Consider the following 18,657-nt stretch of genomic DNA (forward strand, 5'->3'; position numbering starts at 1 on the left):
GGGGAGATTTGTCAAAGGAGTTCTAGGGCGCTTGGGTGTGTTGGCTGAAGGCTATAGCACCAAGCAGTGAGAGTGGGGTAGGATGAATGAAACATCAAAGTGGAAGGACCATAGGGTACAGAGTAGATGTAAAGCTGGATGAGATTGCAATGCTAGGGTAAAGTGAGGCCATGGAGGAATTTGAAAGTAGCTATTTCAACTTTATACATTAGTAGAACGGAAGCCAATTTAGGTCAGTGAGGTGGGTGGGGGGTTGTGAGTGATTTCGTGCAGAACAGGATATGTGGTTGCATTTTGGATCAGTTGGATTCTTGCATGCATGTGACATTAATGACAAGAGCATTGGAGAAATCAAGGCATAGAGGCAACAAATAGGTCCGGGTTTCAGCCAGTAAAATCCCATTGTCATGAATGGACTGATTATGTGACCCAATGTTACTTGTAACCTAATAACATGATAGAAGAGTGAAAGTGAACTTGTCCACCAGAACAATGTGATGGAAACAAATGTAAATGGAAAAAATCTTTCTGTCTCTGCTCTGCATGGAAATGTCTCTTTTTAAAAAAAAAATATCAGGCTTGGTTTCTGCGAGGTGCCCAAAGTTGCTCTACCCGGGTGGTTTCATACAATGTCTCTGAATGTGTGGCCATTGTTAGACAATGATGTTTGAATGTTGCTCATCTTCGGCCAGGTGGTCGAAGTTTCAGTAGGGGAGCATTTCGGGAACAGTGACCATAATTCCGTAAGTTTTAAGGTACTTGTGGATAAGGATAAGAGTAGTCCTCGGGTGAAGGTGCGAAATTGGGGGAAGGCTAATTATAACAATATTAGGCAGGAACTGAAGAATTTAGGTTGGGGACGGCTGTTTGAGGGTAAATCAACATCTGACATGTGGGAGTCTTTCAAATGTCAGTTGATTAGAATCCAGGACCAGCATGTTCCTGTGAGGAAGAAGGATAAGTTTGGCAAGTTTCGGGAACCTTGGATAACGCGGGATATTGTGAGCCTAGTCAAAAAGAAAAAGGAAGCATTCGTAAGGGCTGCAAGGCTAGGAACAGACGAATCCCTTGAGGAATATAAAGACAGTAGGAAGGAACTTAAGCAAGGAGTCAGGAGGGCTAAAAGGGGTCATGAAAAGTCATTGGCAAACAGGATTAAGGATAATCCCAAGGCTTTTTATACATATATAAAGAGCAAGAGGGTAACTAGGGAATGGGTTGGCCCGCTCAAGGACAGAGAAGGGAATCTATGTGTGGAGCCAGAGGAAATGGGCGAGGTACTAAATGAGTACTTTGCATGAGTATTCACCAAAGAGAAGGACTTGGTGGATGATGAGCCGAGGGAAGTGGGTGCATATAGTCTCAGTCATCTCATTATCAAAAAGGAGGAGGTGTTGGGTGTCTTGCAAAGCATTAAGATAGATAAGTTCCCAGGGCCTGATGGGATCTACCCCAGAATACTAAGGGAGGCAAGGGAAGAAATTGCTGGTGCCTTAACAGAAATCTTTTGCATCCTCATTGGCTACAGGTGAGGTCCCAGAGGACTGGAGAATAGCCAGTGTTGTTCCTTTGTTTAAGAAGGGTAGCAAGGATAATCCTGGAAATTATAGGCCGGTGAGCCTTACGTCAGTGGTAGGGAAATTATTAGAGAGGATTTTTCGGGACAGGATTTACTCCCATTTGGAAACAAACAAACTTATTAGCGAGAGGCAGCATGGTTTTGTGAAGGGGAGGTTGTGTCTCACTAATTTGATTGAGTTTTTTGAGGAAGTGACAAAGATGATTGATGAAGGAAGGGCAGTGGATGTTATCTATATGGACTTCAGTAAAGCCTTTGACAGGGTCCCTCATGGCAGACTGGTACAAAAGGTGAAGTTACACGGGATCAGAGGCGAGCTGGCAAGATGGATACAGAACTGGCTTAATCATAGAAGACAGAGGGTAGCAGTGGAAGGGTGCTTTTCTGAATGGAGGAATGTGACTAGTGGTGTTCCGCAGGGATCAGTGCTGGGACCTTTGCTGTTTGTAGTATATATAAATGATCTGGAGGAAAATGTAGCTGGTCTGATTAGTAAGTTTGCGGACGACACGAAGGTTGGTGGAGTTGCAGATAGTGATGAGGATTGTCAGAGAATACAGCAAGATATAGATCAGTTGGAGACTTGGGCGGAGAAATGGCAGATGGAGTTTAATCCGGACAAATGTGAGGTAATGCATTTTGGAAGATCTAATGCAGGTGGGAAGTATACAGTAAATGGCAGAACCCTTAGGAGTATTGACAGGCAGAGAGATCTGGGCGTACAGGTCTACAGGTCACTGAAAGTGGCAACGCAGGTGGATAAGGTAGTCAAGAAGGCATACGGCATGCTTGCCTTCATCGGTCGGGGCATAGAGTATAAAAATTGGCAAGTTATGCTGCAGCTGTACAGAACTTTAATTAGGCTACACTTAGAATATTGTGTACAATTCTGGTCGCCACACTACCAGAAGGATGTGGAGGCTTTGGAGAGGGTACAGAAGAGGTTTATCAGGAAGTTGCCTGGTCTGGAGGGCATTAGCTATGAGGAGAGGTTGGATAAACTCGGATTGTTTTCACTGGAACGACGGAGGTGGAGGGGCGACATGATAGAGGTTTACAAAGTTATGAGCAGCATGGACAGAGTGGATAGTCAGAAGCTTTTTCCCAGGGTGGAAGAATCAGTTACTAGGGGACGTAGGTTTAAAGTGAGAGGGGCAAAGTTTAGAGGGGATGTGCGAGGCAAGTTCTTTACACAGAGGGTGGTGAGTGCCTGGAACTTGCTGCCGGGGGAGGTGGTGGAAGCAGGTACGATAGCGACGTTTAAGAGGCATCTTGACAAATACATGAATAGGATGGGAATAGAGGGATACGGTCCCCGGAAGTGCAGAAGGTTTTAGTTTAGGCAGGCATCAAGATTGGCGCAGGCTTGGAGGGCCAAATGGCCTGTTCCTGTGCTGTACTGTTCTTTGTTCTTTGTTTGTTCTTTGATAAAGGTGTTTGGTCACACCTTTATCCTGAGTTTGGGTCTGGACACTCTGGGCTGAATTTTACTGGCCCCTCGACGCCATGGGCTGCGGCGCGGGGGCCGGTAAAATGTTGCGGGGAGAGGCCTGCCTTGGCCTGCGACGTCGAGAAGGGCCCACTGCGTATTACCAGCGGTGGCGGGACCTTGGTGCGGTCCCCCACCGCACGGCGGCGGCACCACAATCAACATATGGTAATGATTACTTACCTTTGCTGATTATGCAGCCCACCGCCTCTCCACTGACACTGCTGTATTTTTCATTGAACGGGCGGCTGTCATGTGCCATCCCATTCATGATCTGAAAAGCCGGCGGGTCCTCACTCTGCATTATGGAAGGGAGGAGGTAGGGGCGATACACAGGGGTCTATCTCTGCATTCCGGAAGGGAGGATGGAGGGGAGATACACAGGGGTCTAACTGCATTCTGGAAGGGAGCAGGGAGGGGGGATATGCAGGTGTCTAACTCTGCATTCTTAAAGGGAGGAGGGAGGGGGGATACACAGGGGTCCATCTGCATTCTAAAAGGGATGGGGGGGAATATCACTCTGCATTCTGAAAGCAAGGGTATCTGGTATTACTAGAGGGAAAGCTGTGCTGGCATGAAGGGCTGTACCGTGTACCATCCCTCCGTTAACAGTGTATGCTCTCTGTTTGTGAGGGGGCGCCTGAATAAAATTCAGCCCTCTATGACTGCAAAGGTCATTGTTAGTCCAACTGGTTGAAAAAGGTAGCCATTAACACTGAATGCAGCCATTAGTATTTCTAGCACTTTCTTCAAGGCTGGTCCAGACATGATGATGGATTCAGTCTCCAGCAGTCACTATGTATATTCACAGTACAGGAGAGGTCAATTGACCTCTTACTCCATTTTGTCTTGTCGCAAAAGTGTGTCCATTTTTGGGAGGTTAATTCATCAGTTTATATTCATATTTGCTCCTGTGTGAGCATGACACCATGCTGTTCTCTGCCTTCTGGAAAAAGACAGAAATGTAACCTTCATTTGTGAAATATTCTGGTAAAAGGGCACTTGTTAATCCTGTGCCATGCTGTTCCCATTGACAGCATACATAAGAATGTATGCAGGGGATGTATGCCTGCTATTGGAAACTGCTATGAGCATAAATGGTGAATTAGGAGAAAGCCTGAATTGTAAAAGGTACCCTACTGGCAAAATAATTCCATGCTGACACCATTGAATATTTGTTTTAAAAATTATTATGTGTGGTTCACAGTGTACTGTAAAGCAGCCACACATTTGGGTTGGAATATTGTTGAAAGTGAAGCTTGAGCATTTTATGACAGTATCAGACTTAAATTTGCTATTGGCTTGTAGTATGTTTATATAATATGCAGTGTTTCCTTTATAGCAGGCACCAACACAAGATTCAGGTATTTGTGAAATTTGCTCTTACGAAAAAACATTGATAATGTGCTATCGCTGTTTGTAATCTGTATTTAGCTGGTTTTATTTAATGAGATTGGACAGTTATACTTAAATGCTTGATGTCTTTATATAGATGCAAGAAAGGGAAGAGAGGAAGAGAAAAGAAAAGCAAGAGAAGGAGAGATATGATGCAAAACTTGAGCAAGAAATGAGAATTTACAATCCATGGGGAAGAGGAGGAGGAGGTGCACCTCTCAGGGATTCAGAAGGAAATCTGCTAAGTACGAGTTTTATGTTTTTTTCCTCAGTACAATTTTGTGCAAGTTAAGTTGAGGAATATAATTATGAGGAATTAGTATACTTGACCATTTCATATACATGCCCCACCATTGAACAGTCTCAAGTTGGGTTTAGCTTAAATCAGAATCAGAATAAAGTTACCTGTAAATTTATCCAATAACTTGCCTTAATCTCAACAGAAGAATACTTACTGCATAATTTCGAATTCCAGCAATATCATCCTTGTAGTTTGAATGAGACTGCCAAATTAGTTAGCATTTTTTGCTGAATTATGTACAACTATGCAGGCTTACACCCATGAGAAATTAGGGTAAGGCTGCACGCGTGAATTTGTATGTCACTGAATGGAAACTTGTATCTCACAGGTTCGACTGGATTTGAACCCAGGTTCAAGAAATAAAAGGAAATCACTAGTTGATTCCCAGTTAAATGTCCAAAGCTAACTTATAATTCATGATTGTTATTTACTGTATTCTGAAATGTATTTATTTTAAATTTGATATTATCATGCAGCTGATCTGAAAAAAATGCATAAGCAGAATGAAGATGCCTACAGGGACTATCCTCATCAAGGAGATCAGGATTCCAGAGCTGTGGAATCTCTTAATCTAAATTTAGCCAGTCCAGCTACTGATGCACCTCAAGGGAAAACCCAAGGTAATTTCATGTCCTGATGAATATTGAAAATGAATGCTAATGTAAGAGATTCACACACTGTGTTATATAAAGCTTTCCTTTTTTAATTCCCAGATATTCTCAACCCCTATTATATTGTGTTGGTACCAATTGCCTTTGGGTAGTGATAAAAGGAAGACTTTTCAGATTTTTTGATGTCATTACTTTAAAGGGTGTTCCTGTCATTCCTGCCCCCAACCGCATCCAAAGAACATTGGTTTCTGTGAATGTGATTGTTTTTCCTAATGTCTAGCTCTAATTTGTGCTTGGTCTCATCCCCTATAACTTGGTCAGTCTTATTCTGTACAGTTGTTCTGATCTGTGTCGGTCTTATTTTATTTTGCTATATCTTTAAGATCAGATTCCAGAACTGTAAAAAGTGCTCTATCCGTTCATTGTTGCTGATTGATATGGCACACATCTTTGCCGCCTGTTCATCAAGCACAATAGTTTGTCAGGTTCCAACTGTGTTGAGCACTTGGCCCAAATGTTTGAACTGTTTTCACTGATACTGATAAAGAAAATAGGTTTCAATTTCTCTACCTCTGCCATCTTCCCAGGCACCACTGCCCAAATTGTATCTTCCGGTACCACTTCCTTGGTAAGTCTTGCATATCAATGGTCACCACCGCCCACTGTCCATTTTACCTGATGTCATCCTGGTTTACAGCGCACAAAGCCCTAATTCAAGAAAAAGAAGAACTTTGTTCTGTAGCTGAAGTACCTCCATGTATCCTATCTTGGCATTGATCGTGTTGATACTAGGGGGTTGGATTTTGCCCGTTAGCCGTGCTGGCAGTCAGGGAGCCTGGGAGTTTCAGCAGTGCGCGTGTTAGTGGATTTTTAACTCGGCCAATGCATTAGCATCTGACTTTGGGGTTTCCTGCCCAATTAGCATGAGCAGCCGTGGTGATGACCAGCATGAATCTATTTCAGCTGAAGTATTTAAAGGGATCCTGCTAGGTTGAAAGTTGAAGGATTGTCAAGGTTTTTACAACAGTGCTCGAAATTGCAGCAGTGGACTCTCAATGTTGAAGGCAGCAATTCACTTCACTGATACCTCCTTAGAGCTGTGCTGCGGGTTGTTGGGGCCCACAGGGAGATTTCCTTCCCTGCCGATGGGATGAGAAAGCTTGCGACAGAGAACAAGGCAACATGGCTGGAAATTGCTCCTGGATAGAGTGCCGGAAGAGATTTAAAGACCTAATCAGGTCAGCAAAGGTGAGTGGTATGGCACATTCAAGTATATCCTGATGTATATATAACCCCCCGCCACCCCACCTTCTCAAGCCTACTGCTGCACATCATTCCTCATATCAACTTAGGAACAGTCATAGCCCCTGAAGAGAGACCTCAAGCTTGTTCTGCCATTCATGAGATCATGGCTGATCTGCAACCTGCTTCCATAAAGCTGTTTTTGCCTCATACCCCTTAATACCTATGGTTAACAAAAATCTACCAATCTCAGTTTTAAATTTAATAATTGATGTGGCATCAACTGCCACTCACGGAAGAGTTCCAAATCTCTACAATCCTTTACGTGTAGAAGTGTTTCCTAATTTTGCTCCTGAAAAGTCTGGCTGTAATTTTTAGACTATGCTCCCAACCAGCGGAAACCGTTTTTCTCTATGAACTTTATCTGTTTCTCTTAATATCTTGAAGACTTCGATCATATCACCCTTTAACCTTCTAAATTCCAGGGGATACAACCCTAATTTGCGTAACTCTCCTCGTAATTTAACCCGTGGAGGCCAGGCATTATTCTGGTAAAGCTACACTGCACTCCCTCCAAGGCAAATATACCCCTCAGTGGGAGAACCCAGCTTGCAGATGCACTCATTCCTTTCTGTCTAGGCACCTTGTCACATCCCCATCTGATCATTCATCATTGACACTCACCTTTATCTTACCAATGTCAGCCCTATCTCTCAGTGACCCTCCACAAATGTCTTTCATCTCCCACAGGCCTATCAAGCATCTCACAGGAGGAGGATGAAGACTCCTCAGAGGAGGTCACTCATTCTGAGGATGCCCCGTCACAGGACTCATGCAGACTGCCCACCAGCTCGGTTACATGCACACGTCAGTGGGACTGGCAAGACAGGTAGTTAGGTTCTTACACAGTGTCTCGCACATCATAAGTGAGCAAGAGCAGGTACTGGAAGCAGGACAGCATGGAGAATTCCTGTCTGAGGGCGCAGGAAGTTCCAAGGTCTGCTCAGCTGGATGTAGATGCTGAGCCTTGGGGGCCATTAATGAAGAGAATAATTTCATTCGCACTGTGCACACTTGGGGAGAGATAGGAGTCCGTCACAAACATGAGTACCATGATGTCACAAGCCTTTGCGATGATGTTTACGTCCTTGAAAGAGTGGCCATCTACATAAAGCCTCACACTTGGCAGTCAAATGAGTATATGTTGGCCCTTACGCTCAGAATGCCCCTTAAACAGGATTGAGGAAAACCTAAAATAAAAGCAAAATACTGCAGATGCTGGAAATCTGAAACAAAAACAAGAAATGCTGGATTGGACCATCATTGAGGTGGGGGCGTAAGGGGATAAAACTGAGACCTTTGCTGAGTACAGAACGCTCAGCTATGTGGCCTGGTCCAATCTGCACCTTCTCCTTTGTTATCTCTTGCCCAACCCCCACCTCACTTGTTTCTAATCTGTGACTTTTCTAATATTTGTCAGTTCCAAAGAAGGGTCACTGACCCGAAACGTTAACTCTGCTTCTCTTTCCACAGATGCTGCCAGACCTGCTGAGTGAATCCAGCATTTCTTGCTTTTGTTGAGGAAAACCTAGCCTTGGTCCTTCAGCAGCTCACTGATGTACAAAGAGCTTGCTAGCTAATTTCATACATAACATTCATTGGGTATCCTATCTTCAGTACACTGTTTGTAAGGAATCTCAATTAAAATAATTGATGAATAGAACTGCACATCCACTGCCACTACAAGAGCCAGTGTTTCTGCAGCTAAAGGAAAACATTTCCCATTTTCACCCATCAGAAATATTATGAAACCAGCTGCACTCAAATACAGATTAGGAAGATTTGCATATGAAGCATCAGTAAAAATTACTAGTTACATATTATTTGGGTCACCCAAGGGTGGAAACTTAAGTATGCATTTATCCAGATTTAATTTTTTCAATGTTTTATTTGCCCTTAAAACATTCTCCTCTTTAGGGTATTTTCATCGTCGTACTTAAATCCGATACATCAAAACTAGCATCTGGACTTGTCTTAGCGCACAGCCAGTTCAATTAACCAAACAAACTTCACGATTGCTCTGTCTCTTCTTTAGATATAACATCATCTTTCTGTGATGACCTAGCACAATTAACTGGGATGGAAGTAACACTCTCTAAATATGATTGTTGATTTAATGTTATTCCAGACTTACTCTGTTTAATATCTAAACCAATCTATTAAAAGACCCAGAAGCCTGACTCCCCATCTTAAATTCTACTGTAATCTTATTAATAACACATTTCTCAAATTCCACAGTGACACACCAGAAGAAATCATCAACATGCATCATGAAGATGCCTGAAAGTTTCCCTTTATGATAACAAAACCTTGCAGGATTTGCTTCTAGTTGAACACAACCTATTTTCAGCAAAACAGATCTCACTGAAAATACCACACCCTGGAAGTATCATTCAGACCATAGAATCACAGAATAATACAGTGCAGAAGAGGCCCTTCGGCCCATCGAGTCTGCACCGATGTATTAAAGACACCTGACCTATCTACCTAATCCCATTTGCCAGCACTTGGCCCATAGCCCTGAATGTTATGACGTGCCAAGTGCTCATCCAGGTACTTTTTAAAGGATGTGAGGCAACCCGCCTCTACCACCCTTCCAGGCAGGGCATTCCAGACCGTCACCACCCTCTGGGTAAAAAAGCTCTTCCTCAAATCCCCCTTAAACCTCCCGCCCCTCCATAGACACATTTGTTTGGTTTCCATAGTTTTCCTTGTGCATCAACTGCCTCTTTGGGCAGTTTTAGAAACACTTCTCTCTGACGAGTATTGCCCTGCCAAAATGTGGCTTTTATGTTGATTAACCTACACTCACATGAATATTTGGCCAAAGGAGCCAAAAAGATTTTTAAGATTATTTTTCTAGCTGTGGGAGAATGCACTTGAACATTTGTATCACCTGATCGCTCTTCACAACCCCTAGCAACTGGTATGTTGGCCTTCATAGCGAGAGGATTCGAGTACAGGAGCAGGGATGTCTTGCTGCAATTATACAGGGCCTTGGTGAGGCCACATCTGTAATATTGTGTGCAGTTTTTGTCTCCTTAGCTGACGAAGGATGTTCTTGCTATAGAGGGAGTGCAGCGAAGGTTTACCAGACTGATTCCTGGGATGGCAGGACTAACGTATGAGGAGAGATTGAGTCGATTAGGATTATATTTGCTGGAGTTCAGAAGAGTGAGGGGGGATCTCATAGAAACCTATAAAATTCTAACAGGACTTGACAGGGTAGATGCAGGAAGGATGTTCCCAAGTGTGGGGGAGTCCAGAACCAGGGGTCATAGTCTAAGGATACGGGGTAAACCTTTCGGGACTGAGATGAAGAGAAATTACGTCACCCAGAGTGTGGTGAGCCTGTGGAATTTGCTACCACAGAAAGCAGTTGAGGCCAAAACATTGTATGTTTTCAAGAAGGAGTTAAATATAGCTCTTGGGTCTAAATGGATCAAAGGGTATGGGAGGAAAGCGGGAACAGGCTACTGAGTTGGATGATCAGCCATGATCATAATGAATGGTGGAGCTGAATGGCCTTCTCCTGCTCCTATTTTCTATGTTTGAACTATCCTTGCTTTAGCCTTAAAAGTCCCATCTGCAAGGACTTTTTCAGTGCAAATCCATCTATGTGACAAGGCTGGCTGCCCCTTATCTGGTACCTCAGAATAAACTCCAAACATCTAATTCCCCTTGTCTTGCCTCTTTTATTAGTTTATCCTCAAGTTCATTGGCAGCCACAAAAACTTCACATCATGAGGACTTTGCTTCTTGTTCTGTTCCGAGACTGTTCTCTAGCCTTCATTTCATTGTATAATCTATTCAAGTTACAGCCTCTACATGCACTTTGATGTCTGTTGGGGCTACTACTGTGAGCTGTCCCTTTCACATTATTAGAAGCTCTTTCTCCAGTACATGATTATTTTCTGACGCAAGAGTCACTTCCTGATCCACTATCAGAACTTGCACTGCTTTTGTACTCTCTACTCTTTCATCCCATTCTGCCAATCTATGGACCTCGCTTTTTGGCCATAATCCTGAACATTCAACCAATATTTAAACTTGTCAGTAGCTTTTCCTGCACGTCCCACAATTGTTGTATCCCTCCATTCATTAGACCCCTCTGGACTATGTGTCACTCGAGTACCCACTTTAGGAGAGCGGCCTTTGGATGCGATAGCTCTGACCTGTATGTCATCATCTCTTACATTACCACTGTCCAGCCTTTGATCTACTGTATTCTGTTTCTCATACCTTCATCACAAATGTTATGACCGAGGTGGGAGGAGTGTACTGTCTTTTCTAGTTCCACTTCTCCACGGGTCACAGCATATATTTAAATGTTTACCCAGTTACTGATACAGTCAATTATATACTCTATTTTTTAACCCAGAATAAAATACACCAACCTGGTTTCTTTAATAAACAACAAAAGTGTCAGTTTATTATGAAACAAGACTTAACTAGTAACAAAGCAAAGCATTAACACACATTGAAATGTGAAAGTTCCCTTTTAAATTCCCCAATTACACTCGCATACATACTGGAAAAAAATACAGAAATTCTCTCTGAAGAGGTCTGTTTTTAAAAAAAAAAGACAAAAAGCACTACTTTGGCCAAATATATGCTAATTCTTGATGGAAAAAAAAGAAAATATGGAAGGATGTCAGTTGTCCCTTTTGTGGTTTGGCATCCGGGTATACGGAGACGGGTCACTGGGATCGTTTCAGAAGCAGTCCACTCTGGAGATGTCGAGAATTATTCTAGTAGGCTTTCTAGGAGAAATGTGGCATCAGGGTTTTCCGCCAGCACACACTTGAATTGCAGGATTTTTTTCCAGTTTCTCAGGAACTATGCAACACCAGGGATTTTAGCTCTCCCACAGTGGATCTTTGCAGGATTTCTTCAAAGAGGTAGAGAAAGAGGTGAGCTGGGTGGTTTCTATTTTCCTTAGCAGGAAAAACATCAACTGTCTTCAAACAGTTCACACCCAACTAAACTGAAAACAATATCAAAACCCCAAACTGAGAGTCGACCTCCTGTTCTCAATAAACTTTGACATGTGGCTTCTCTGTAACCATTTTCCCCCAGGTCCCCAAGGATTGTGTTGTTTACTGAGCCCAAACCACATGATTTCCAGCACAGGTGGCTTTCAAACAACATCTGAAGTATCCTTTCGGTGAACTTGGTAGAAAAAACACATCCATGGAATCTTTTCAGTTTTAACACAAGTCCTCAAAAAATAAAATATTAAAAAAAGGCGGCACTTTCGTAACACCAAGCACATGAGCATTTGAGGAACAAGGTGCCTTGTTTACTTCTATGAGATGCTCAGAGTCTGAGATTTTGTAGTTAATCCTGATTAATTATGAGGAATGGACCTTAACAATTTGATTTCCATGTTTGATAACTACTGTCTTACCATCATGACCTATTATCTTACCAGGGCCTTTCCAATCCCTATTACCCTGTCTTTTATAATGCACCAGATCTCCTGAATTAAATTCTGTCTCAGATGGTCGTATAGGATGCCTTGGAGCTTTCTGAATTTTCTTCGAGACCTCAGCCTGGATGTAAAACATTCAAGTGTGCAGGGATAAAAAGGAACAATTGTCGTACCTTCTAAAGCAGGAAGACTTGTGCACAGAACTGAAGGCAATTTGGGATTTTGCCCATAGACTAATTGATAGGGACTATACCCGCCAGTCATTTGGAGAGAATGTTTCACATGACCAGCCCATGTCAGGGTGGTTTTCATGTTGCAGTCTGGGTGACCAGCTAAAATTTAATGCAGCATTTCATCGATCACCGTGTGATTCCTTTCATAGAGTCCATTGCTGAAAGGAGATGTCGAGAATTATTTTAGTAGGCTTTCTAGGAGAAATATGGCATCTGGGTTTTCCGTCAGCACACACAGAGTCCATTGCTGAAAGGACTTTCAGCTGTGGTATTCATAATGTTCATGTTTTCATACATGGTTCCGAACTTGTGATTGGCAAATTCCTTCCATTATCTGAGAGAAACTTAGCCTTTGCTCCAAGTCTGCTCCTATCTCCATGATTTTGTCAGTATAACCCTTTTGTCCTTACTATGTATTGTTGTAGAAAGACTAAATCTGGTTCTCAGGTATATAAAATGTAAAATGAAAATATTTCGGTCATTGTCCCATACCTTTAGATCCATGGCAATTACCGTGTTAAATTCACGTGCCAATGGAAGGCTTACAGTAGGATGTGGTGGTGTCCTCCGATACTTTATATAGATTTCACAATTCTCACTAATCTCTATTATCCTTGTACATTCTTCATCAACATACTTTAGCAGGGTATTTAATCTTTGACAAAATTGAGTGAGCAAATTGTTTATGTAACTTGAAGACAATTTGCTTTTTTTCTCTGATTCTTATCACCTGATGCCATTAATACTTGTTTAACACTAATGAGAAACAACAGGTTTTGTTAAGGGGATACTGTAATGTACTGACTGGGTAAACTGCAGATCAAGTGACTTTCCAAAATAATTGCCTTATTATGCTCCATGTCAAGTTTCATTTGTGCCTTTTTCATAGAAGGTTTAGTTCACAAAAAAGGTATCTGAGTTCTGATGAAAGGTCACAGATCTGAAACATTAACTCTGTTTCTCTCTCTACAGATGCTACCAGACCTGCTGAGTGTTTCCAGTATTTTCTGTTAATTCATTTTTCCAGATTCCACAGTATTTTGTTTTTACTTCAAAAGTACTTTATTGGTTGTGAAATGCTTTGGGACATCTTGAGGACATTAGAGGCAAAATTTAATTTCAAGTTCTTCCTCCCACCCTCCCTCTCTTCCTTCCCCGACTATCAAGGGGTCACCGGCATAGCACTTGTGTCAACCAATGCCACTAGTGGGTAGGTCTGTTGAGAACCAAAGACTGTTTTCAGCCATCCTTTGCTACCCTGAAAGCCCTTCATTGTTAATCGTGAAATGAACAGAACTCCACCTGTGTAGCCCATCCAACCAGTAGCTTATTTTCTCAGGGTAGGGCAGCTTAGGTTCTGCTCTTAGACAGAACTTAATTGGGGGCCTCTGCTGCAATTAATATAGCCACTGAAGAATGCATGGGACCCCTTATTACTGATATCTCCAGAATGGCTTACCAGCAAGATGACACAGTAGGGGTTTAACTGTCAGCAGGTTTACAGTGGGAAACCAGTGGTTTCAGTTAGATTCTTGAATGCTCGCGGCAGAATGTGGCCATGGTGATTGCAATTGCCGGGTCTCGTTAACATGCCACCGGCCAGCTTCCTGCACAGAAGAGTGGGGGATGTGACTGCTGGCCTGTGAATCTTCAGGAGGCCTTTGGCTGGCACTCGAGTAAGTGTGGGGACCATGGTTCCAAAGGGTCTCACTCCTGCTATTCCTAGTCCCATGAAGGAAAGGAAGGAATTACCTCTTTTGACTCTGATCCTCTTCTAACTTGAGTTTACCTAGTGGGAAAGCTACAGTGGCTTCTCCGCTCATGTCGCAGTTGAAATCGCGATTGGGGCCCGTGACTTTACCGGAACCTGATCTACATAGTTGAAGCCTGTCTAGAAGAGTAGGTTAAAATGGAAGACAGTGGGATTCAGACGGGTCATCATCAGGCAAGTCCCCGTGTTGATTTTTCATTGCCTACTTACCAAGTTTCTGCCAGATGGATAGTGCTAAAATTGACTCCTGTGGATCTCGAGGGAAGAAAAATCTATTTTTTTTAACTTTTTGAAAATATATTTTGAACAAACTGGTTCACCTACATTTTCTTTCCCACCTAACTCTTGAGTTTGCTGAAGATGTTCAAATGCTTGACATGGTTAAAAAAAACTGACAACAACACATTGCAAGATATTTTCAAAACAACTCTTAGGAATAACTGATGCAAGAATGCACTAACTGCTTGCTCGATTATTAATACTGTCTAATTGATGTTGGTGCCATTTTAGAATTAAGTGGCAGATCACTGAATTGCAATGTCAACAATGCCACACTGCTACTGTTACGATTAATAGTGTTGCTGTTCTGCCTTAGATTCACCAGATTGTTTAGATGATCCAATCCAGTTCCTTGTTACGTTTATGAAGATTTCTTCTTTGGCCTCCTTATCTCGAGAGACAATGGATACGCGCCTGGAGGTGGTCAGTGGTTTGTGAAGCAGCGCCTGGAGTGGCTATAAAGGCCAATTCTAAAGTGACAGTCTCTTCCACAGGTGCTGCAGAGAAATTTGTTTGTCGGGGCTGTTGCACAGTTGGCTCTCCCCTTGCGCCTCTGTCTTTTTTCCTGCCAACTACTAAGTCTCTTCGACTCGCCACATTTTAGCCCCGTCTTTATGGCTGCCTGCCAGCTCTGGCGAACGCTGGCAACTGACTCCCACGATTTGTGATCAATGTCACAGGATTTCATGTCGTGTTTGCAGACGTCTTTAAAGCGGAGACATGGACGGCCGGTGGGTCTGATACCAGTGGCGAGCTCGCTGCACAATGTGTCTTTGGGGATCCTGCCATCTTCCATGTGGCTCACATGGCCAAGCCATCTCAAGCGCCACTGACTCAGTAGTGTGTACAAGCTGGGGATGTTGGCCGCCTCGAGGACTTCTGTGTTGGATATACGGTCCTGCCACCTGATGCCAAGTATTCTCCGGAGGCAGCGAAGATGGAATGAATTGTGACGTCGCTCTTGGCTGACATACGTTGTCCAGGCCTCGCTGCCATAGAGCAAGGTACTGAGGACACAGGCCTGATACACTCGGACTTTTGTGTTCCGTGTCAGTGCGCCATTTTCCCACACTCTCTTGACCAGTCTGGACATAGCAGTGGAAGCCTTTCCCATGCGCTTGTTGATTTCTGCATCTAGAGACAGGTTACTGGTGATAGTTGAGCCTAGGTAGGTGAACTCTTGAACCACTTCCAGAGCGTGGTCGCCACATCGATGGATGGAGCATTTCTGACGTCCTGCCCCATGGTGTTCGTTTTCTTGAGGTTGATGGTTAGGCCAAATTCATTGCAGGCAGCAGCAAACCTGTCGATGAGACTCTGCAGGCACTCTTCAGTGTGAGATGTTAAAGCAGCATCGTCAGCAAAGAGCAGTTCCCTGATGAGGACTTTCCGTACTTTGGACTTCGCTCTTAGACGGGCAAGGTTGAACAACCTGCCCCCTGATCTTGTGTGGAGGAAAATTCCTTCTTCAGAGGACTTCAACGCATGTGAAAGCAGCAGGGAGAAGAAAATCCCAAAAAGTGTGGGTGCGAGAACACAGCCCTGTTTCACGCTACTCAGGATAGGAAAGGGCTCTGATGAGGAGCCACCATGTTGAATTGTGCCTTTCATATTGTCATGGAATGAGGTGATGATACTTAGTAGCTTTGGTGGGCATCCAATCTTTTCTAGTAGTCTGAAGAGACCACGTCTGCTGACGAGGTCGAAGGCTTTGGTGAGATCAATGAAAGCAATGTAGAGGGGCATCTGTTGTTCACGGCATTTCTCCTGTATCTGACGAAGGGAGAACAGCATGTCAATGGTCGATCTCTCTGCACAAAAGCCACACTGTGCCTCAGGGTAGACGTGCTCGGCCAGCTTCTGGAGCCTGTTCAGAGCGACTCGAGCAAAGACTTTCCCCACTATGCTGAGCAGGGAGATTCCACGGTAGTTGTTGCAGTCACCTCGGTCACCTTTGTTTTTATAGAGGGTGATGATATTGGCATCGCGCATGTCCTGGGGTACTGCTGCCTCGTCCCAGCACAGGCATAGCAGTTCATGTAGTGCTGAGAGTATAGCAGGCTTGGCACTCTTGATTATTTCAGGGGTAATGCTGTCCTTCCCAGGGGCTTTTCCGCTGGCTAGAGAATCAATGGCATCACTGAGTTCCGATTTGGTTGGCTGTATGTCCAGCTCATCCATGACTGGTAGAGGCTGGGCTGCATTGAGGGCAGTCTCAGTGACAGCATTCTCCATGGAGTACAGTTCTAGGTAGTGTTCAAACCAGCGGTCCATTTGTTTGTGTTGGTCAGTGATTATGTCCCCTGATTTAGATTTGAGGGGGGCGATCTTCTTGATGGTTGGCCCAAGAGCTCTCTTCATGCCATCATACATTCCTCTGATGTTTCCGGTGTCTGAGGCCAGCTGAATATGACTGCATAGGTGTTGCCAGTAGTCGTTTGCGCAGCGCCTGGCTGTTCTTTGTGCAGTGCTTCTGGCTTCTTTAAGTGCTGCGGATGTTAAATCGCTGGGGGCTTTCTTGTAGTTCAACAGTGCAATGCGCTTAGCGGCTATGACAGGTTCCAGCTCTTCATTATGAGATTGAAACCAGTCTGCATTTCTCTTCGCACTTTTGCCGTAGGTGGTCAAAGCTAAGTCATAGATGGCGTCTCTGACGTGTGCCCACTTGGTCTCAGCATCCCCTGTGGGAGTGTTTTGAAGGGCTGTTACAAGTGAATTTAGAAATTTTTGTAACAGCTGTGGGTGAGAAATTCTGCTCGTGTTGATGCGTGGGTGGCCCTTCTGCTTGGAATGATGCAACTTCTTTTAAAACAGAATTATCTAGTACCTACCTGAAATAGACAATTCATGCTGGAATGTGAGGGGTAATTTTACAGTTCTCATTCCTGGCACAGAGCCGCAACCATTAGAACATCAGGAATCTAGCCACATCCTTTCCCGCTCCTTTCCACTGATTTTTTTGGGCCATTATAATTAATCGACAGAAAATTATCAGGGTGAATTCTTGATGTACATTCCTTGCATATCCAGGTTCAGGTCATTAATATATGTCAAAAAGAGCAGTGGCCTGGGGGATGCCACAGCACACATCCCTCAGTCTAAAACAACCGATAACTGCTTTCTGTCCCTTATCCAGTGCTGCATCCACTCAGCCACTGCACCTTTACTAATTTCAGCGTCAATTTTGCTAACACGTTTATTATGTGGTACTTTGTTGTCATGCCCAGTAAAGAAATATCATATTCCTAGTTTTAAGATGAACTTTATTCAAGGTTGACTCTTTAACATTGACTTTACCTTTTTTTAAAAAAAGGTGGACAATGCTGTAAAAGATGACCGCCAAAGATCAGATGACCTGGCCTGTGCATTCGAACAATGCCTCACTCTCTATTGAGGACAAAGAGATAGATTGAGGAGACTGGGCCTATATTCTCTAGAGTTTCGAAGAATGGGAGGTGATCTCGCTAAAATTCTTACAGGGCTCAACTGGGTTGATACAGGATGAATGTTTCCCCTGGCTGGGGGGGGGGTCTAGAACCAGGGGACACAGTCTCAGAATAAGAGGTAGGCGATTTAGGACCGACATGAGGAAGAATTTATTCGCTCAGAGAGTGGTGAATCTTTGGAATTCTCTACCATAGAGGGCTGTGGAGGCTCAGTCATTGAGTATATTCAAGATAGAGATTGATAGATTTCTAGATAATTAAGATATCAAAGTATATGGGGATAGTGTGGGAAAATGGCATTGAGGTAGAAGCTCAGTCATTATCTAGTTGAATGACAGAGCAGGCCTATTTCCTATGTTCTTATACATTCCAGGCTAAGAGGTGTCAATTACACCCATCTTGAAACTGTCAAGACAGTCCTGAATTGAATGGGTTGTCCTGAAACAAAGAAGGTTTGAAGTAGCCATATCATAACAGGATTATACTCATCCAGACATTAATGGATGGCCATGGATTCCACATACTGGTCCATTGTGTGGTCACACCAGAGGAGAAAAATAATGTGTCAGGTACCAGAAATGCTAATGAATTGTGACCTTAAAAGGTAACTCTCTGGAGAGAGGGGGAGAGATCACAGGAACGTCACAAAAAGCCTGTGCAACCAAGAGCTGTGAGGGCTCCAGCAAAAACATGGGAGAAGGCTCGCTGCGAATCCTACACTTCAATTTGGTGCAGCAGAGAACTGAAAGTGACCCACGACCTCCAATCTGAAATCTTAACCACCACAAATCTACAACACCTCAACAAGTCAAGACTA

The 18,657-nt window shown here is 43.5% G+C and overlaps 1 protein-coding gene across 11 annotated transcripts in view; it reads left to right on the top strand.

The window, feature by feature from the left end:
* Positions 1-18,657, top strand: part of LOC137370017 (centrosome and spindle pole-associated protein 1) — a 302,437-nt gene that overhangs the window by 143,862 nt on the left and 139,918 nt on the right. For all 11 annotated transcript variants that reach the window (XM_068031956.1, XM_068031948.1, XM_068031947.1 and 8 more), the window contains 2 exons: positions 4,561-4,708; positions 5,241-5,384. In XM_068031956.1, coding sequence (XP_067888057.1) covers positions 4,561-4,708; positions 5,241-5,384 — 292 coding nt within the window. The remainder of the gene's footprint in view (positions 1-4,560; positions 4,709-5,240; positions 5,385-18,657) is intronic.

This window comes from Heterodontus francisci, chromosome 5 (genome assembly GCF_036365525.1).
Source record: "Heterodontus francisci isolate sHetFra1 chromosome 5, sHetFra1.hap1, whole genome shotgun sequence".
In the NCBI taxonomy this organism is placed as follows: domain Eukaryota; kingdom Metazoa; phylum Chordata; class Chondrichthyes; order Heterodontiformes; family Heterodontidae; genus Heterodontus; species Heterodontus francisci.